We start from the raw sequence: 23202 nt of genomic DNA, 5'->3' as shown, positions 1-23202 counted from the left end.
ACTAGTGCCACAAAAACAAAATCACAACAAAAAGTTTATATTTGTTCATTTTATGGGGTTTCAATGTTTAGATTAGTTTTCCTCATCTGTAGATTATTAGATATTTGTGTGTGGATTTCTCTCTGTCACTTAATTCCTAATGTTTGATTCCCCCTTCTGGGAATGCCAGTGATATTTCACATTTCACTACTCTGGTTAAACACCTACATCCTTAATTTGGTTTTCTTAAGAAAAGTGAGTTTCTTTCAGTTGCAACTTCATTTTTAAACGAGTATGTCATTTCAGTTTGTTCCTCTCATTTTTCAATGACCCATTGCAACTGGTTCTTGATTATTATCCACATTGGACATTTGGATGACCCACATTATTTCAAACAAAACAAGTAAACTTTTTTTTGTTTTGACAGGTATATGGAGCAGCATACCTGCAGAAGTTATTGGAGCCCTTATTGAGGGGAGTCATCTCAACCCCGGAACATATCAGTTTTGAGGTGGACCCTACTAGGTAAGTAGTTGTATGTCTGCACCTCTCACAGTTTAGCAGTGTGTCACAGAAACATAATTTGGGTCATAACTTTGTTAAAGCAAGTTTGGTTTTTCAGAAGGCAAGTGTTGGCACGTTTATTACAATCTTCATTTTGTGTGGTTATACTGACAACTCTGGATACAGTTCTAGCAATAACCAGATCACAGAGCTAGTTGGAATCAAATTTTGGATAGCATTATCTCTCATTTAAATTCTGCTCACTGAGCCGGCTTACTCTTGCACACAGTAATTAATTTCAGAGAGTTCTCTTTTGATATTGAGACCTGTTTCATTGTTCTTGAACCCTGTGCCAAAATCCTGTCATTACAAAATGTTCCATAGAAATACTTTGTAGAAACGAAAGTATATGAAATACTTAATATTGTAAGATTAGTCAACTTACCAACCGTACTGTAAACCTGAGATGAGTTGACATCTTTTCAGCAGAATGAACTAGTGCGAAAAGGTCCCTTTGTTTAAAATGTCTTACATATTACCACTCCTTGTTCTTTGCTGTTGTCCTGTATAAACCTGTTGTCCGTCTATTAATCCAGCATCTGATATGGAAAACTTGGGAACTCTTGCTGGACATTTTTACATTTCTGACGTTTGCCATTCTTCCTAAGATCACAAGGTAAACAGAGTACATTCTCTGGAACAAAGCATAATAGATGATTATATTTTTTTAAATCATCAAGCCATACTTCTTCCAAAGGGGAGAAGTAGATTACAGGAAAGAGAAGGAATAGGTCAAACACCAATTCGTCATGGGAGAAAAAGTGGAAGTATAAAATACCTTGGCGTTCACCTGGACCACAGACTAGACTGGATATGCAACAAATAAACTGTCTATAAGAAGGAATAGACCAGAGTGTGCTTCTTAAAGAAGCTTAGATTTGGTGTTTGCCGCAAGATGCTGCAGATCTTCTATACATCTGTTGTGGAGAGTGTGATCTCTTCTGCCATCAATCGCTGGGGAAGCAGCATTAGAGCCAGGGACTTAAAAAAGCTCAACAAGCTGATAAGGAAGGCTGGCTCTGTTCTGGGGACTCCTCTGGAACCTCTGGAGAGGACTGTGCATAGGTTGATCCTTCATAAAATGAACAACATAACAGACAGCCCTGACCATCCTCTTCGTCAGACTGTCATACAACAACCGTCTTCAGTCAGAGGCTTTTCAGATCTGCTGTAAGATCACTACAGGAGATCCTTCCTGCCCACAGCCATCAGCATCTACAATGGCTCTTTGACGAAACCTGTATAAAATGAGTTAAAACATTTAATTTCCCTTCAAGATTAATAAAGTATTATTGAATTAAATTGAGTATGAAGATCAAAGTGATCCACTATATTATGCACAGCTCTAAACATTATTTACAGTGTAATGGTAAACCACTAATATGTAATGTCAGCTTACTCTAACTTTTTCTATTTTTTTTTTTTACCGTGTCCTGTCCTGCAGAGTATCGCTCAGAATTGCTGTGTGAGTGCCTAGAAAAAGCCCAACAGATTTACTTTCACAAGCAGAGCATTACAACTAACACTTTAAAGCTCTGTTTGACATTTATAAAAGAAACTTTATTAGAAACTACTTTGGCATTATTTCAGTTTTTATGGAAACGGAGACAGAAATGAAATGAAAAAAAAGAAGCACGAAAGATATGGAGTTAAATTTATCTCAATATTATTCAATCAAACAAAAAACTAATCTCAATCAAAAAAAACTAATCTCAATCAAAAAAATTATATTCAATCAAAAAAAACTAATCTCAATCAAAAAAGAACTAATCTCAATCAAAAAAATAATATTCAATCAAAAAAAAACTAATCTCAATCAAAAAATATTAAGTTGTGATCAAAACTTTCAGAGATTTTTCTCACAAAGAGAAAAAAGTTATTTGCAAAACATAAACTTTTATTTGCGCATGTCAAAAATCTTTGGTTACGAGTCTCGCTTTTTTGGTTTTGACGCTCTCTGTTTTTTGGTTGAACTCAACGAAATTTGAGTTCTGGAAACATGAACATCCTGGGCGGGGCCTAAAGACGAACGCTGTAAGACGTTTCCCTATTGGTTAGCGCTGACTAAAGCAGCAGACTCTGATCCCGTCCATCTCTGAACTTCTGCTCGAACTGCAGGGCTTGCAGCGTCGCTTCAGTGAGGAGACATCAACTGTACAGAAGAAAACTGCGATCAAGTGAGCCGAAAGTCAGAAATACGCGGTGACGTCAGCCGATACTAGCTCTCAAAGATTAGCGTCGCGCATACAAGGCGCATTACGGTAATGGAGCAGAAAGGACGCCGATCCTGGCAACGGTTGAGAAAATAAGAGGAAAACAGAAAAGTAACCTACAGAACATTTATATTAATTACATTTTTACTACTTTCACATTCATGTTTTATGTAAAAGAATAAATATTTTATAATTTACTGTACAGTTTTGGAGAAATATCTTGTCAAAAAAGCTCAAAATGCTCAACCATTATATGCATTTGTCCCACTTTCAGGAATTTATTTCTCCAAAACCCTGAGAGTTGACAACACAATCTCTTCAGATTATATTAGAGGGTCAGCTATATTATAACCAAAATTAGTATTTCATAATTTCACTGTAGGTTTCTGGAGAAATACACAACTACCCCAACAAAGTACCATAAACGCTTCTTTTTGGTGAGGTCGATGAGATCCTGGGAAGTGGTCTGGACAGCTTAAAGTGCAAGAGTATCCAGATCTCCTCTGACCTCTCCTGGACCGGAAACGCCCCTCGCCTGTTGAAGAAGGTACAACAACAGCTCTTCTTCATCTCCTCAGCTGCTTACAGATGTCTACAGGGCCACGGTGAAAAGCACTCTGTGTCTCAGCCTGACAGTGTGGTGAGGGAACTGCACAGGATTAAGGGATGCCGTCTGCCCGACATAGATTCTGTTTTATACTACACTTGTGGTAGTTGTGTATTTCTCCAAACCTTTACAGTAAAATTATGAAATACTAATTCTGGTTATAATATAGCTGACCCTCTAATATAATCTGAAGAGATTGTGTTGTCACCTCTCATGGTTTTGGAGAAATACATTCCTGAAAGTAGGACAAATGCATATAATGGTTGAGCATTTTGAGGTATTTTGACAAGATATTTCTCCAAAACTGTACAGTAAAATATAAAATATTTATTCTTTACATAAAACATGAATGTGAAAGTTGTAAAAATGTAATTAATATAAATGTTCTGTAGGTTACTTTTCTGTTTTCCTCTTATTTTCTCAACCGTTGCCAGGATCGGCGTCCTTTCTGCTCTATTACCGTAATGCGCCTTGTATGTGCGACGCTAATCTTTAAGAGAGAGCTAGTATCGGCTGGCGTCACCGCGTATTTCTGACTTTCGGCTCACTTGACCACAGTTTTCTTCTGTACAGTTGATGTCTCCTCACTGAAGCGACGCTGCAAGCCCTGCAGTTCGAGCAGAAGTTCAGAGATGCGGGGGATCAGAGTCTGCTGCTTTAGTCAGCGCTAACCAATAGGGAAACGTCTTACACCGTTTGTCTTTAGGCCCCGCCCAGGATGTTCATGTTTCCAGAACTCAAAATTCGTTGAGTTCAACCAAAAACAGAGAGCGTCAAAACCAAAAAAGCGAGACTCGTAACCAAAGATTTTTGACATGTGAAAATAAAAGTTTATGTTTTGCAAATAACTTTTTTTCTTTGTGAGAAAAAACTCTGAAAGTTTTGATCACAACTTAATATTTTTAGATTGAGATTGTTTTTTTTTTGATTGAATATTATTTTTTTGATTGAGATTAGTTTTTTTTGGATTGAGATTAGTTTTTTGTTTGATTGAATAATATTGAGACAAATTTAACTCCATAGAAAGAAAGAGGTGGGGCAAAAAGCAAAAGGGGAGAGAAGGAGAAAACAATGGAGGAGAGAAAGAAGGAGAATACAAGATAACACCCTGCTTGCTTCTACACCTGTAGAAACATTCATATTAACAGCTTTTTTACCAAAACTTGCAGAGTACTTATGAATGCAAGATGTGTTTAATGGTAACTGCGGCTCAATATAGAACATTTGTGTATCTGTTAACACCTGAATCTAAACACCTGTGGGTCTGCGTATGAACGCGCTTGTGGTTTCTTTATAAAAATCTACAATAGCGAGTGTCAGGAGCCACAGACCTGTCCCCTGGAACCGGGACAGATACGGAGGAGATCAGAGCCATAGACATCCAAAGGCCCCCAGAGCACAGGAAGCCCAGGAGAACCATCGCCAGGACTACTGCAGCCTGCCCAGAGAAGAGCAGGGGAGAGTCCCAGGGGAACCATCCAGCACTCAAAGTGCAGAAGCTCCAGGGAGCTGCAGCAACGAGCCCACAGGCCCCTCGCGGCAGCCGTGTATGCCCGAGGAGATCCAGCCATGGACCCAGAGACCCGAGACCCCGGGACATATCACTCCCCAAGCAGAGACCTGACAGAGCCCAGGGGTCCAGGCCCCGGCAAGCAGCCACCAGGAGTGAGCCGGCACACACCAAAGCACCCAACCATGGACACCGAGAACCATAAGTAAACCAGCAGGCAGAGACTCCAACCACAGGTAGGTACTCCAAGGCACTCCAAGACCCTGCATGAGTGGTAATGTGATGGAGTGGGCAGAGGGAGGTGTCCAGGGATGGGGAGGGAAAGACTGGGGGGCAAAATGCTCTCCCAGGGAGCCGGCTGACCCCAATAGTCACTCCCATTTGTTGAGTTCCAATAAAAGAGGGAAGCATAGGCACGTCCACCGGGCCAAAGGTTAGGGACAGGCACCGGTCCCCGAGAACCGACCGAAAACCTGGACCAAAGGATTAAGCCGGAAGCGTGCACAGCACTCCAAAAAAAAGAGCAGACCAGCCGGCCCTGCGCAACCAGAATACGCCACACAAAGGAGGACACATGATCAACATGCCCAACCACCGCTGAACCTATGGGACAGAGCCACAACCGGGCAAGCGGGGCAACAAAACAAATCTCACCAACACACGCGATGCACCACCCAGCCAGCACTATCCCCAAGGGAAAGATGCCGGCCCAGCAAGGTGAAGGGTGCCACAGAAAGGCCGCAACCCGCACAGCCAAGTGGCTGCGTTCCCCGAGACGCAGAACCACCAACATCCAGGCCAGCCAAGCAAAAACAATAGAACCAAGCCGCGGTTTGCCTCGAGCCATCGCTAGAGCAACACCACACATCCTTCCATATGTCGGTAGGGGAACGATGAAGACCACCAACCCCGAGCACACACCACCCATCAGGAACTACCCAGCAGACAAGCAAACCCCACCTCAGTATAAGGCCGAGAAGCCTGATGCGACCGCCGAGCAAAGCAACGCCCTGCAGCACCCACACTCGCAGGCCAGAACCACCGCACACAGGACCACCGCCCCAACACCACAGCACACCATACAGCGGAGGAAAGAACGTAGCAAAGAACACCCAAAGCAAAAGCTGTGCACAAAGCTCACCCACACCAGTCCTCCAAAAATAAAGCCCTCCCATGAAAGTGCACCCCCTGTGAAGAGAGGACCCACAGCATCTAGGTCCAAGAACATGCCCGACACCCATACCCCTGCCAGAAGTAGCCCCCCGAGAAGACCCGCACCAAAGCCCACAAAAGGCAGAGAGCCCACAGAGCCAAAACCAAAACCCTCCGAGAAGCCGAGAATAGTCCACCCCGACATCAACCCAGCCAGCCTGCCCGCCGAAACCATGCAGACCCCTTTGACACCCCCTCCCCCAAACAGAACCGCAGAAAACCTAAAACCAACCCACAATTCAAACAACTCCCAGAACACACAAAACATTAGAAACCTAGGTTGACTCCGCCCCACCCCCTCCCACAGACCCTCCACCCCACCAGCAGAATGCACTCCTTAAAGGATAGAGCACCTGCAATGAGATGGTACCTACTCGCCAGTTTGGGAGACTCCTAAGCCCTGGCGACATACCCGCCAGGACCCAAGCCCCCCAGGCCCAGCCAGGACCTCAGCCCAGTGGCAACAGGCCTCAGGAACCCACAGCTCCGAAGCCCACATGAGACCCACCCAATAGCAGCACGGCCACCAGGCCAGTAACCTATGTCCACCGGCACAGGCTCCCCAAAAGCATTGCATGTAGCCACCAGATGTCGCCCACCCTGGTTGGGGCCACAGCCCCTGGTGCCATACCCCCCAGCAACCCCAGCCCAGGGACAACCCTAATGCCCCAAACCCCTCCGCATTCGCCACAATGCTCCAGAGGATGAAGCCAAAGGTGCCCCAACCCTCACTAGGTGATGGAGGCGATTAAAGGAGCCCAGAGAGATTGATCTGATGTGGAGGCAGAGGGTGTCTCAAGACTTATAGAATCCAACAGAATGTTTCTATCCTGAGTAATATTAAGAAGGTTTTTATTTTTCCAATTTATCAGGATAGTTTTTTTAGCGATACATAAGGCAGCGAAAATTATGTGAACTGAATTTGTCTCTATGGTAAAATCATCTGAGTTGCCCAACAAGCAAACTGAGGGAAAGGTGAAATATTACATCTCAAACACTTTGATAAGTCTTCACATATCAGGCACCACAACCACTGAACAGGTGTACATAACAATAGTGCGTGGATGTAATTGTCTGGTATATTGCCTGTGCAGTGTAAGCAAGTATTAGATGGTGCAAATCCCATCCTGAAAATCCGTTGACCTGTATAGTATACTCTATGAGGGATTTTATATTATATGAGTTGTAAACTGGGGTTACTAGTCATTTTAAAAGTTCTGGATCATATCTGAGGCCAGAATGTTTTGTTAATTGATAAGTCCACCTCCCATTTTGTAATAGGAAGGGAAATTGATTCATCTATATTAGACAGTGTCCTGTACATTTTAGACATCAAATAGGGGGGGGGGGGGGGGGGGGTTTAGGAACTCTAATATCATTGATTGCGTTTGTAACCCAATGTTTTTAAGCCTAAACTTATTTTTTATTATAGATTTAATTTGTTGATATACTAAAAATTTATTCTTGTCCATCCAGTATTGTATAATTGATTTGTTAAATGGGATGAACTGATTTCCTTCAAATATATGTTCCAGGTATTCCATACCTTTACTTCTCCAACCTGCAAGTTTTTCATATTTTTCTGTAGTATGTTGTTCCAGATGGGTTTACGTCTGCAAGGGATTAGTGAAGACCCTGTCATTTTTAGATATTCCCACCATGCTGTCAGAGAGATGGTGATATTGAGGCTTTTAAAGCATAATTGTCGTTTTATATTTGAGCTAATACATGGTAGATCTGAAATCTTAATATTATTGCATAATGTCTGTTCTGCGTCTAGCCAGGGTTCATCTAGCGGACTGTGTTTAAACCATTTTAAAATGTAGATGACTGTTTATTTGGGATCATTGAGAATAAGTAATTGATTTTTTGCTAGACCGTCATTTTTATTGAAGCAACTCTGCCCATGGGTGATATTGGTAGAGATTTCCATGTAGCGAGATCATCTTCCCGTTTTTTTTAAAACCGGGATGTGGTTTAGTTTTGTTAAATCTTCCAATCTAGGAGAAACAATAATACCCAAGTATGTAATATTTCCTGACTGTAGTTGTATATTAAGGGAATTGAGGAAAGAACAATTAATTGGAAGAACTGTTGATTTTAACCAATTTATACAATAATCCCAAATTCTCGAGAAATAATTTATCAATCCAGTGTGTCGATGTGTTTTGCAACAGTATTTCATGTTGGGGTTTTCCAATCATATGTTTGCATAAATTAATTATTCAAAAAATAAGTTAAAATCTCTTACTTGTAGCTTCTTTCTTTTTGGAGAGATACAATGCAGACTTTTTTATGACACTCTCAAATAAAGCATGTATTTTTATTAGGTACAGCTGTTTGTCATTCAGACTGATAACTGTAAAATTCACTTGGACAGATGCAAATGGAGATAGATAATATGCAGGCTTTTTGGTTGGTGGATTAGGGTCAGTCACAGCCCTTAAGGAAGCCCATCAGTCTAAAAATTGTCTGAGTGCAGATTTCTATAAAGCTTGAGAAGCATCTAAAATTAGCTGACATAAATAATATTATTTGCTTTATATATAAAGTGTCACCTGTTGGGCCTACCCGGAAAGAAGGTCTGATCAAACAACACCTTCCAGCAGTTCCGGGACTCCACAGAGTTCCTATAAAAAAGCTACACGCAACTCCAGGATTTTAACCTGCCGGCTTGTCATGCATAGAAAGCACCTCTCCACGAGTGCATTTCTGAAAGGTCAAGTGAATTTGTCCTCTCAAAACCTTCAAAGAAGAAGCTTAGACAAGATCTAGCTGTTTGTGCATCTGGCAGATCTTTCTCACATCTATTCCATCCGAAGGCTGGGTAAGCTGCTTGCAATCCTAGTATGCAGAATGTAGGCATAGATTTTCCAAGGAGACGAAACTCCTTTTGTTGTTGACTAATAGCGGTCCATTACCTGTTTCCCTTGCTGAAGGAGGAGCAAACCACATCTCTGCGCCAATTGTTTCTTCACGAGTGATTGGCTGTGTTAGCTCAGAGCGTAGATGTACACAGATAGACACTAGGTGGTGCTAAACCACATGCCGAAAGCAGACTGGCTTTGGAAAGAATCAAGCCTGTATTGATCATATTTATGTTATGGCTACAGTAGTGAGAGCACAACTACATGGAAGGAAAATTGCTTTTGCTTGTTTTGGGGATTTCAAAAAAGTGTTTGATTCGATTAGTAGAGATCTTTTACTATATAAATGACTAAATCTTGGTATTGGAGGAAAGTTCTACAACGCTATTAAAGCTCTGTATAATGACCCACACTCATATATACAGGTAAACCACTTTGTGATTGGTTGGTTTCCAATTTCCTTCAGAGTGAAACAGGGAGATGTAATTTCACCAACTTTATTTGCTATTTATATTAATGACCTAGCTGAAGAAATTATTCAAGCTAATTTAGGTGTTTGTGTGGACAGTTGGAATTTAAGTATTTTGTTGTATACAGATGATATTGTGTTGGTTGTAGACACTGAGAATTTATAGAAAATGCTAGACATTTTACGTTTATGGTGCAGTACATAGAGATTGACAGTTAATAGTGATAAAACTCAGATTGTCCACTTTAGAAAAAAGACGATCAAACAATGTGACTACATATTTAAAATTGGACTAATACCTAAGTAGCTCTTATAAATATCTTGGTTTTGTTTTTAATGAAAATATGGACTTTAGTAAGGGGGAATGCAAGTTTTGTCAGACTCAGCAGGAAGAGCCTTGGGCTCTATATTCAGTACAATGAAATTATGTCCTAACCTTAATTTTTTTACTTTTTCTACCTTGGTTGACTTTATGGTATGTCCAGTTTTACTCTATGCTGCAGGAGTGGTGGGTTTTGAGGATGCTCTCAATTACTGATCTGTTTAGAGCTAGAAGGGGTTTTCTTGGTGTGCATAAGTTTGCTACTAAGCTGGCTGTAAAAGGTGATATGAGTTGGGTGCCTTGTTACATAAAACAAAGATGTGAAATGGTGAGGTTGTGATATCGCCTCATTCCATGTCAGAGGAAAGACTGACCAGCAAGATTTTTAATTGGGATCAAGCTCACAATTGATCAAACTGGTCTAAAGAGATTGCTAAAATACTTTCTCTTTGTGATTAAAGGTTTATTTATAGCAATACTTTATGTTGTGATCTGACTATAGTTAAACTAAGGATGTTTAAGAAGTACAAAGATTACTGGGTGCAGGACATTTATAAGAAACCTAAACTTAGAACATATATTCAAATTAAGGATGTATTTTCAAACTGAATTATTTGTAAAGTTAAATATAAAAATAAGACAAAGGACATTGTGAACAGTAAAGAACGGGGTACTCTTCCTCTGGCGGTTGAAATGAGCAGATTCAAAGGGGTTTCTGAAGACCAGCATTTGTGTGTGTTCTGTGAACGTATTGTTGAGGATGAATTTCCTTTTATATTTCATTGCCCTTTGTATATAATTTGAGAAATATTTTATTTAAGAAAATGCAACTGAAAAATCCTGATATATTAATGTGGCTATTTAATGAAGAGACTTCCCTAGATCCCACAGGACAGCTTGTTTTGTGCTTACTAGGGCCTCATTCACACTGCAGGCAAATGTGGACCAAATCTGATTTTTTTTGGGGTAACGTGACCAGGTCAGACTTTATAGAACAAGTGTGAGCACTCATATCTGGCCCATATCTGACTTTTTCAAGTCACATTTGAGCTACATTCATACGTGGTCCTGAATGCAACTCGTATCTGATCTTTTGGAATGTGACTCCAGTGGGAACAACCAAGGCGGATTAGTTGTAACTTTGGCTACGTTCACACTGCAGGTCTTAATGTTCAATTCTGATTTTCCCCATTTTTTTTTTTTTTTTACGTGGTCGTTTCCTAATATATATGATTTGTCTCCTGCGTGAACTCCATTCATACAAATTCAGTGCTCGCATGTGCAGTAGACGATGCAATAACGTCACATGTAGCGAGCGTGCTTAGAGTTTGCGAAAGTAAATATGGATGGAAATGTTGGACTGTATCTTGCAATTTTTAAGTTGTTTTGCCACCAGAGCCAGCACATTAACAACACAGTATTTTTAAGAAGATCGTAGAAAAAGTGAGCTACGTCTACAATGATGGTTGTTTTTCTTCCCGGTTTTGCGTAGCAGGACCCAGAATAGTGACGTTTGTCGAGTATCAATGACGTACAGCTCGGATGAATGCAACCTGGCCGTACAGACACAGGTCGCAAAAGATCAGATACGTATCGGATTTAGGATCACATATCCAAGTGGCTTGGGTTGCATTTGAAAGAATTGGATCTGTGTCGTTCAGACTGTGATGAAACGTTTTGATACAGGTCGCATAAGGGCAAAAAAATCTGATTTGGGTCACTTCAAGCTGCAGCGTGAACGTAGACTTTGGTGTCACTTTCCGTCGAATTCAACACAATTTTTTGTTGCCCAGCAGAAAACTGTAGCAGTTAGCAAAACAGATGGGGGGCTAGAAAAGAACTGCACTGTGGAGAGACACCAAGACGTTAGAGCTGGTTAATAAACAGAGCGAAAACTTTATTCAAGCCTAGTTGAAAGGCTCATAGTAACTGTCTGGATGTATGACGTATTGTAAAATTCGTATACAACCGCTCAAACAGAGGACTTTAAATTGCAATTGAGGTTACTGAGCATGTGATGATCTGCCCATGCCACAGTTCGATAAACTGGACTGCATCAAGTCTTCTGCTTGTGGAGTTGAAAGGAGAGGCGCGGATATATATATGATTAAAACTCGGTCTCTGTAAAGTTGTTAACATCCCTGCCCCACCATTGCTTGCTGTGTCTTCGCATCCAAACAGTTTGTTGTGCTAAATTGGCTGTTAGATCTCCCTAAAACGGAACAATAAAGAGTTTCACTGTCATTTTGTTTGCAATAGATCTGACCCACCTACAGAGAACACTCCGGAGAACAGAATATGTAAAGGATGTTTATTGTGACAAAGATTATCTGGGACGTAACGGATGATTCTCCAACTGTATTGGAAGAAGGGAAGAGCACTGGTGAAAAATGGGGAACTGAATAATGTCAAACTAATAACAAGGAATTAATGCAAACAAGAGAACAGTTTACTAAATAGGTGTGGTCAGGTCGCTAGGGGAAGAGGCATTCAGGATCCAGGTTTGTTGAAGGTTCTTTAGGTGCTGTTCAGTGTGCGCTCGGAGCAAAACAGGAATGAGTTCGGTGTGCAGGTGCTTACGTTGGAGGGTGAACAGGGTACGCTTGCGGCTTGGTCCAGGACGCGAAGGTAGCAGGAAACTGCCAGCTAGATGCGAATCCAAACGAAGACAGTAGATAGGAAATGAAATCCTCAGAACGTAGATAGCCTTGATCATCCAGAAGGACTTCTGGACACGTAGTCAGTATTCAGTGACATAAACCCAGGGTTCAGATTTACTCAGCATGCGAAGGAGCATTAACAAAGTTACAATGAGGTCGAAGAACAAAACATAGATTTAGTGTTTGGCTTGAGTTAGTTACCACTGTGGGCAAAACACTCTGACATCGAAGTGCTGGCAGCCTCCTGCTTAAGTACTCCTCAAAGTAATCAGTATAATAAGTCGCACCTGTCACCCAGCACACCTGAGAACTCCAGCACCGTCTGAAAACACTGAACACATGTAGCACAAACACAACCCAGATCCTGACATTCACTCTCCTTTTATTCACGTGTTTGCTACACAGCACCTGCTGACGATAAATGGCTTCTGTTGTGCACATAAACCATAACACCTATTTCTCCATGTTTACTGTTGTGCTGCGGTTGACGGCGCTCGTATTCTTATGCGCATGCAGTTTGGAGCCGCAACATTTTCAAAGTAATATGAACGACCGCACATTACTGCTTGTGTTTTATGTGTTTTATTTTATTTTACTCACTGTAAAGCACTTTGGTTAACCTAGTGATTATTTTAAAGGGCTATACAAATCAATTACTTTCATTGTTAGTGTTATAGCTAATTTTAGCTTATACACTACTGTTATAATACTTCTTTCAATTTTTTACCATTTAACAGAGGGTTTGCATTGAGTTCAGCTAATTCTGCAAATTTTAGCTTTGATTTTCAATGCTATTCATGTTGTTATTTGTTTATGTAAATGTTTAACATTTTAGCATTTTATTTCTGTTGACTTTAGCTTCTTTCATTTTCAGCTGAAAATTTCAACTTACAGCATTCACAGCAAATGCAATGTTTTCTAGTCACTGATTGATTTTTCCAATTGCTTCACAGCAGAAACATGGCTACTTGTTGCCGTTCCTTATTTTTAGCTAGGATGGATACGATAGGCCCCCAGGCAGCTGAAGCTGTGGGTCTGAGGTACTCCACAGACATGCATGTGCAAGATATCATTGGTGGTCTGATCAATGTGTTTTCAGATAAAAGGATTCAGGATTTGCTCCGTTTTATTGAAAATCCGACTAAAGAGGTGCAGATTTCACCTGTCCGCTTACCATATTGTACCAGTAAAGGTTACTGGAGACTGAAAACATCTGCAGCCTTCTGAGGAGGTCTTTGGCTTAGAGGCGGGAGAAGAATCTGTCCCACCAAGCTTTACCCCCCGAGACATGAGGAGTTTCCCAAACATCTACCAAATCCAAAGCAGATGTTACAGGTCAGACAGGGTTCAGTGGGTGCAGAGTCCCACCACACCACAGAAGAGCAAACAACCATCAAATCTGACTTGCAGCACCCTCCACTATGACCCAGCATCTTTTCTGAGGTACCAAGACGGTCGTTATTTGGATTCAGGTGGTTCCATACCATCTTGACCTGCTGCCTCATGCACGAGTCTGTCAGGTGCAAAGCTCACAATTGCACCATGACCAAGGTTAAATTGGAATATTGTATCATACCTAGAACATAGTAGGCAAGACCTCTCAGATGATGACTCCGATGGACAAGGTCCACCCCCTGGATATAGATTACCTCCGCTCCAAATTTAGTCCCTTTCGTGAAACGGAGCGTTTTAATCCAAGTAGCAAAGAGTCAAACATCAATGACTACCTTAGGGAGGTTGACTGCTGTCTCCTAGATCTCCCCAGACCCTTGTCTCGAGAGAAGTTGAGACTCATCTGGAAGACGAACCATCCAGTGCATTTGTGTTCATGGAAAGTTTACCTCCTTCACTGCAGAACAGTTATTCGACCCTCTGTCAGGCTTCAGAATACCTGGTATGCTTGGAGCAGGCCTCCGTGACTCTTGGTGCTTTTGCTATTCAGCAGAAGAAAGAAATTACATACAGCTGAAATGGGCTGGTATTTATAGAGCAATACTTGACAAACTAGAGACTGCTCGAGTAAAATTAAATATTCAACTTTTATAGTAATTTTGGTTAGTATTATTAATTATAATTATTCAAGTGTGCTCCTAGCTAAACAATCACAAGCACAGCAAATTTAAAATTTTCATGTTTTTGACCATTTTTTGGTAATCATTGCTCATTATTCATTTTGATTATTAATTATAATTATTGATAATATTTATGGCCAAACAATCATAACTGCACAAAACACTAAGAAACAGAATTCCAAAGAGGAAGAGACATGCTCATTACCTCATCAGTCATTTCAGAATTGGAGTATTTTATTTTATTTTATTCTGTTTTATTGTTAAGCTTTCCAAATATTGCAGTAGGCTGATTCTAGACAAAATCAAAGTCAGAGAAAAATGCCGTTTATATCTTCACACTGTTAGTCTTATAGAATCTTTCTTTTTCCCATTTTTATTTTTTATTTTCATTTTCTGTGGACATATATATATAGATCAGACATTTTCCAGAATATTAAGACCTACTAAAGGTCCCTCACATTATCCATGGAAATAACATACAGGTGAATATGTATTGAACATAAGAACAGTGATAGAAAGAGAACGAGAAAAGAAAAAAAACAAAAACAAAAACATCTCGGTTGCAGGTGTCTAGGATCTGTAAGAATCTTAAAAAAGTAATATTGAAGTTCCTTAAGTCTCTTCTTGGGTGTCATATTGTGTCCATGTTTCCCATTTATCCATACAAATGTCTTCTTCTTGTAATCTGAGAATGAAGGTCAATCGCTCCATCACATAAATTTCCCTAACAATATTCAGCCACTGTTTTAGCGATGGAGCTGATATCTGACACCAATTCCTTGTTATGGCTTTTTTGCAAGCAATTAACAGAATCTTAACCAAATACACATCTTCTCTCGCAACACATTATTCCAGGTTTCCGAAATACATTGTCTTAAAATCCTTTGGTATTGAGTACCCACATATTCTTTAAACTATAACATTCATATTTCTCCAAAACATGGTTCATTTTGGACATGCCCAGAATATATGTGTATGATTTGCTTCTATATTTCCACACATTCTCCAGCATGGAAGGTGAGACCTGGTTTACTTACTCTTTATCTTTGGTGTAATGAAAAATCTAGTGAGATTTTTCCATCCAAACTCTCTCCAGAGTGTGGAGTTTGTTGTTGTGCCCTGATTTATACACATATCTCGTCATTCTTCAGATGATATTTTCATTTTTATTTCTTTTTCCCAGTTATTTTTATATATATATATATGGTAGATGCTGGTGTTTTTTCTCTTAATGTTTTATATAATGACGTTATTTCCTTGAAGTTAATTCCTTTATCGGTTTTAATCACACAGCTAACTAAACCATCTAATGTCTGAAGGTTTTGTATTTCTCTAAGGTAATAATCTCGGAGCTGCAAGTATCAAAAAAAGTCAATGTTCTCCAGTTGATATTTATCTTTTAATTCTTCAAAACTCATAATTTTATCATCTTTAATTATAGTCCAAATAGCAGTTATTCTTCTGTTTTCCCAGATTCTAAATCTGTGATCATTCCTTCCTGGTTCAAAATTATTATCATATGTGACCCAACGTAACAGCCTAACCCCCTTTCCCAGTCCATTTTGTTTTATCCTTTCAAACCAGATGTCCAGGGTATGAGAAGTTATTGTTTGATCTAATTGGTGTTGTTGTGCCTTTTCTAAGTCTATCATCCCTCAAAAATGTTTGGAGTAGAATATCGTCAACTATAATTTCAATGTCTTTCCACTTGGCACCATAGCTCTGGTCACACCATTTAATCACAGGTCGTAGTTGTGCTGCGTAGTAGTAGTCCCTCAGATGAGGAAGTACCACCCCACCGTGTTCCCTGGACAACTGCAGTGTTGAGTATTTTAGTCTTGGTCTCTTGCTATTCCAGATGAATCTGGAGATAATCTTGTCCCAGTATTTAAATCTTTCTGATGGAATCTTGACTGGAAGAGCCTGAAAGAAATATAATAATCGGGGAAGGATGTTCATTTTTATAACTGAAATTCTTGAATTAAAATCTAATGTAAGAACTGTCCATCTGTTTAAGTCCTGATGAATGTGAGAGTTAATAGTGTCATAATTAACTTTATAAAGATTATTTAGTTTTTTAGTTATTGTTACTCCAAGATATTCAATGGATTTTAGTTCCCAATTTATTGCTAATTTAGTTCTAATCTCTTCGGACGGAGCATAATTAAAAGATAAAACTTGAGTTTTGGTAAAATTTATTTTATAACCGGAATGTTGCGAAAAAGAATTGATAAGATTAAACAGAGAGATAAGATTTTAATCGGGGTTATTTCGACATATTATAACGTCATCTGCGAATAAGCTAATGACGTGTTCTTTTCTCCTCTCACCTCCTCACTCTCCCGCACTAATTGTGCTAGAGGTTCAATGTATAAAGCAAAGAGCAGAGGTGAAAGGCAACGTCCCTGTCAAGTACCTCGCTCTAGCTTTATTTGCTTTGTTAGGTTGCCATTTATTTTTATTCTCGCTATAGTGTTTTGATAAATGGATTTTATGGTTTTAATTGAATTTTCACTAAAGCCAAATCTTTTAAGGAAGATCATGAAGTTCCAATTTACACTATCAAATGCTTTTTCAGCTGACTAAAACAGCTCTATTTTTTTGGGTTTGTATTAAATTTACTACATTGAGAGTTCTCCTGATGCTGTCCTGAGTTGTACGACCTAAAATAAAACCTGTTTGATCTTCTTCAATCATGTGTGTCATGATTTTCCCATATCGTTCAGCAATTATAGATGTGTATATTTTGTAACCCACATTAAGTACTGATATTGGCCTATAATTATTGCAGTCCTTGATATCTTTCCCTTCCTTCGGGATTACCCAAATGATTGCCTCCCTCCAGGAAATTGGTGCCTGGCCCACCTCAAGTGTATTGTTGAGTGCTGGCAGTAATATGGGTATCAGGTCTTCTTTAAAGGTCCTGCACCATTCTACGGGGAACCTGTCGCTTCCAGGGGATTTTTTAGCTTTAAGTCTCGAAATAGCTCTTGAAATCTCTTCATATGTTATTGGGGCTGTCAGTCTCCTATTTTGTTCAAATCCAATTTTAGGTAAGTCCAGGAACTCAAGAAATATGCTTTTTTCAATTTTGTTTGAGGAAGATGGTTGTTTATATAGTTTTTCATAGTACTTTCTGAAGGTTTCTTCTATTTCTTCTTGGTTATACTGTAAATGATTTGTGAAGGGATTTCTAATCTTGTGTATAGTATTTACTGCTTGTTGTTTCCTGATTCGCCTTGCTAATAATCTAGTTGCCTTTGCACCCTGTTCACAATAGTCTTGTTTTACATATCTAAGTTTTTTTTCCACCTCCAAGGTCAAAAGACTATCAATTTCTTTTTTTAATATTTTTAATTTATTTAAGAAGCTGGGTATTGTGAGTTGTTTGCTATCTTATCTCAAAATTTTTAATTTTTCCACCAAATTTAGATATGAGGCTATTTGTATCTTATTCTGTTTTGAAGTTATAGCTATCAATTTCCCCCTGATCACTGCTTTACATGCATCCCATAGGACTATTGGACTGATTCCTTCAGTGTCATTTTCTTCTACATATTGTTTTATTTCTTTTTTAATTTGTTCTTTTACTAATGTTTTGTTCAGAATACCCACATTTAATTTCCAAACAGTGTTTTTCCTCCTACTATTTATATCTATTTATTACCAGAATAGAGCAGTGGTCTGAAATATCTGCAGCTCCAATTTCACACTTAGCTACTTTATGAAGGTCCCACTTGTTCATAATCACATAATCAATTCTTGAATGTGTGTTATGTATCACTGAGTAATGTGTATATTCTTTATCAGATGGGTGGTGTTCTCTCCAGACATCACCCAGTCCCTGTTCCCTCATATATGTATTAATCATTTTGGCCAAATTGGTCTTACTTCTTTCTGTTAGTGCTTGTTGTATCAATCCGATGGTCAAAACATATATTAAAATCCCCTGCACATATCCCGACCCCCTCAGATTTGATGCTGTAGTTGTTAACAAGGTCTTAAGATATTGTTTATCACTCTCAGGTGGGATATAGATATTAATCAGTGTAACTGTTTCATTTTCTAATTTACCTTTTACAATTACATATCGTCCCTCATTATCTCTAGTTTCCTTGGTACATTCAAAGTTCACAGAATTTTTAATGAGTAATGACCCCTCTTTTCTGACTTTTCTTATACGTACTGTAATATGTATTTCTGTAACCAAATTTCTTAAGTTTCTTGTGTTCTTCTTGGGATAAATATGTCTGTTGTAGATATATAATGTTGGCATTCATTTTTCTCATTTTAAATATAACTTTACTCCTTTTAGCTAGGTTATTTATGCCATTCACATTCATGGACACCAAAGTTACACTATTCATTGATTACCTCGAGCATCAATCCCTTCTTTTGACATCTTGCAACCATAACAATGAACAATAACATAAACTCTAATAACATAAAGCAACTCAGTATCAAACTCAAATGGGCCTATATGGAAAAACATACTTCCCACCTCCCTCTACTGGGTGGTGGTGGGGGGAGGGGTGTATGTCCCTTGAAACGTGGGGGCCCCTGTGCAATGCAGTCTGGCCATTTCCCTATAGGCAGATCTATGCACCCTCCAATCCGACCTTAACCTGAAGACAATCTTTAAAACAAAAATATTTTGCCACTTTCCCAGTGGATGCGGATTGTAGTTAAAGGGGCCTGGAACCAGATCCCTCGTTCCTTCAGGATTTTTTTAATGCACATATATTCTTTTCCTCTACGCTGGTAGCGTAATCGTGGTCAAAGAACAGCTGTTTATCTTGATACATCACTTTTTTCTTCTTCCACGCCTCTTTTAGCACCATCTCTTTAGTCGTATAATCAAGGAAGTTTATCACCACAGATCGCGGGGGTTTTTCAGTTGCTGGTCTAGGTAGCAAAGCTCTGTGCGCTCTTTGGATATTCAGAGCAAAATCCGGTGGAAGAGATAACTCTTCTTTCAAAAGGTGTTCAATAAACTGCGCCATCGAGCCCACTTCTGCTCCCTCTTTCAGGCCGAAGACGTGTATATTATTCCGCCGGCTTCTACCCGCTTTTCTCGAAGCAACTGTTGTTGCTTAAGAGACTGAGTTAAAGCATCTTTCTCTGCCACATTCCATTCCTCCAATTCAGCGATTCTCTGCTCTGATTCTTTGAGTCTTGCCGCATTATTAACTACTTCGTTCTTTATTTCTGTAAGTTTAAGGTTGATGCTTTCTTTAATGCTTTGGATTTCTTCTTTCACTTCCTTCTTTATATCACGACTAAATTAGGTAAAGTCCATTTTCAATTCAGTCTTAAATGATTTGATTTCCTTAAGAATATCCTGGAGGCCTCTACCTGAGCAGCTTGCCATTTTCTCCTCTGTGTGGTCTCGCTTGCTACTCTCGGTCTCAGACATGTCAGCACCGCGGTCCAACGTCCACCCGGATTTGTCCGCAAAATCTTTGATATTACTCTGTCTTCTTGCTCTTCTCCCACCTTTCATTACACTTCTGTTATGCCTTACTCTTACATTCACTTTTTTGTGGGGTTTTTATCGAGTGTTGATCGGGAGCAGTTGACTTAAGCAGCCATCTTGTTTGTGTCCCAAACCGGAAGCTAGTCTTATAGAATCTTGATTAAGTATCTCCAGGTGACTGTAGTTAACAGGTATAACTGGAACTAATGTATAGAACATATTAAGAAAAGAAAGACTGCCAAGGCTTAATTTTTTTAAAAGACTGGTTTAGTTTGATATTCATAATATATTTTTAAAATGCTCATTGCTTTTGTAAATATTGTTCTAACATATATTATTATATTAGCACAGAAAAAAATCAAAAGTAGAAAGACATCAGATGCAATACACTGAGATCCCTGAGCAAAGCAGGAAATATTCTAACCAACCACTTATTTTACAGAAACAATCAACATTTTAAGGTCTTTTTATTTTTGGCTATACAAAAAGGGTTAATGGCCTAGCTTTTTATGAATGTATTCAAAGTGCATTCTTTAGGAATGTTTATTTCATGCTTCCTCCAATTAACCAAACTAGTCATGATTTCCAAACTAAAAGGCCAAGTAACTCACACAGGTATTTGTTGGTTGTCTTCTCATCAGACTGGAACATGGTGAAAACCTAGAGGAGAACCAGAGGAACCTGCTTCAGATCACTGAGCGCTTCTTCCAGGCCATAATTGGCTCATCCAGCGACTTTCCTCCACAACTTCGCAGTGTTTGCCATTGTCTCTACCAGGTATTCCCTTCCTGTCACTCTGTTTTCTTACTGTCCCCTGACTAGGCATCCAGCTTCCACCAGGCTACACACATGCAGTATCATTTAAAAATTTTAGATAAATGCTTCTTTACAATGGTTCTTTTCTGTACCAGGTCCTTTAAGAGCTGTCTGTATCACAGGCATTAATGCATAACTTGACAAACATTTCAGTTTTAAAGTATAAATGAACTGTTAAAGTTGTAGGTGACTTTAAAATGAGACCTTGTTTATCAGGCTTCAATATGACACCCATCAAAAATAGGTGAAATCCCTGTCTTCTTTCTGATTGCCTAATACTTGATATGAACAAATCATTTACTTGTCACCAACAATCCATAAACAGTGGACTATAAATGTTTACATGTAGGTAACTGTTGCAAAGAATGCTTTTCATTTCCAGACTTGCACATCCAAAAAATATATGTACACTACTCACCAAATGTTAGGTACATTTGGCTTTCGGGTCAAATTTATGGAAAACATGAAAAGTTTATGCTACCGCAATATTTTATCATGAAACAAGAGAATTTAAGTACAAATATGTATTGTTGATTTCCTCATCTTAAAACATTCATTGAAATAAAAGCCAGCAACAATGGTGGGTTTACCACAACAAAAAATGCCAGTGTCTTGTTGATGCTCTATGGGCCCTTGAGTGTCAATTACAGCTTGACAATGCTGACTCATGCTGTTCAAAGGTCAGCGTATTGATATGGTATTCCACTCTTTTCTAAGGGCGACCCTCAGATCATTGAGGTTCTGGAGTACAGAGTTACGAGCCTCTAAATGGCAACTCAGCTGATCCCACAGGTTTTCTTTGAGATTCAGGTCTGGAAACAGTGCAGGCAACTCCATTCAAGGCACCCCAGTCTCCAACAGCCAATCTCTAATGATGTGACCTCGATGAGCGGGAGCTTTGTCATACATGAAGGTGAAATTAGGTCAGTGTTAATGCAGGGGCACAATAACTGGATTTATTATGTTATTCAGGTAGTTTGTGCAGTTAAGTATTGACTTAACACACCTGCTCTCACCAAAGGCTAGACTGGTGACAGCAGTGGCTGATGCATAGCACTTTCCTTGACGTCTCCAACGTCATTGGCAGCCATCATTCCTCCTCAGCATGAATCAACTTCCATCACATTCCAGCACTGAGGCCCACTGTTCCCTCATCCAATGTAAATGTTCTCTGGCCCATGCAAGACAATGATGCCTGTGCCTGGTGGTGTGGTCAGGTACACTTGCAGGTCGTCTAGCACACAGACCAGTATGATATAAATAGTTTTGAATGGTCTGACATGACACTTAGTTGCCTCTCACCTCCCTTAACTGTGCCTGGAGTTGAGGCGCATTTATCAATCGGCTCCGCAGGGCACTGTTCACAACAAAGTGGTCATCAGTGTGGGGTGTGGCCAGGGGACATCCACATTTATGGCTTTCTGTGACTTTGTCTCTTTTTATCGCTGTTGCAACTTGCTGATGACACTCTGTGACACTCTAAGCTCAGTGGCCACTTCTATCTGAGAACGTCCTGTTTGAAGCCTCGCAATGTCAAGGTACTGTTTATCAGTTGTTAGGTGATCTCATGATGCCAAAAGCTGATGAAGACTGTTTAAATACCAGTTCTGACTGAACCAGGAAATGTATTGGTCGATTCATGGCTCAAACACCTGTTGTGAATTTTAGAGAACAGCAAAAATTGCAAAAAGTACCGAAGCATTAAACAGTTGGACATGCGGATTCAAACGTTTAGAGATGGTCACATTAAGATTCATTCAGTGCTTTACTACAAACTAAAGCTATTGTGCTCCATTCTCAGCATGCGATTACCTGTATGGGATTCTATTAATTAAAGTATTTCTCAGAGTAGACGGACATTAAACTTGTTCTGCTGCTACTGTCTTTACTTTGTGTCGCAGCCTTCAACTCTTGGTTATTTCAGCTCTGAGACTACCTACTGAGATGTTACCTGAATAGGTCCACATCTACTCACCATTCCCTATCAACACCTTTCAGATGACTGTGAGACATAAAGAACATGTGTATGTGACGGATCTGAAGGGGTCTTTTGAATGAATGCTGCTGTTTAAACATATGATGGAAACACTTTTCTGTTTCATGTCTGAATAGTCTTGATATTGTGAAGACAACAAAAGAAGGTAAACAAACAAAATGCCATTGGATGCTATGGAAAAGCGTCATCTGTTGAAAATAACGTAACAGTTACATGTGTGATTTCTTTTCAACATGCTAATGTTTGTGATGCCAATTGACAAAAATCACAGAAACAGTTGTTTATTACAGAGCAGCCATTTTCTAACAAAGTGTTCGGACCTGGCACCAACTTTGTCCTGTCTCACTACGTCATGCTAAACAGAGTTGTGAAAGCACTCAAACATTGAAAATGCCCTGGGATGCTTTTTTAGTTTAGCATTCTAAACAGTCTGTTCTCT

The 23202-nt window shown here is 39.6% G+C and overlaps 1 protein-coding gene across 2 annotated transcripts in view; it reads left to right on the top strand.

Annotated features, from left to right (window-relative positions):
- The window catches only part of nf1a (neurofibromin 1a), a 309684-nt gene that overhangs the window by 139595 nt on the left and 146887 nt on the right, over positions 1-23202 (top strand). For both annotated transcript variants that reach the window (XM_047391263.1, XM_047391264.1), the window contains exons 28-29: positions 407-504; positions 20593-20728. In XM_047391263.1, coding sequence (XP_047247219.1) covers positions 407-504; positions 20593-20728 — 234 coding nt within the window. The remainder of the gene's footprint in view (positions 1-406; positions 505-20592; positions 20729-23202) is intronic.

Source organism: Girardinichthys multiradiatus, chromosome 18 (assembly GCF_021462225.1).
Source record: "Girardinichthys multiradiatus isolate DD_20200921_A chromosome 18, DD_fGirMul_XY1, whole genome shotgun sequence".
Taxonomy (NCBI): Eukaryota; Metazoa; Chordata; class Actinopteri; order Cyprinodontiformes; family Goodeidae; genus Girardinichthys; species Girardinichthys multiradiatus.
Note: the sequence above shows the minus strand (reverse complement) of the source record. Positions and strands in the feature narration are given on the sequence as shown.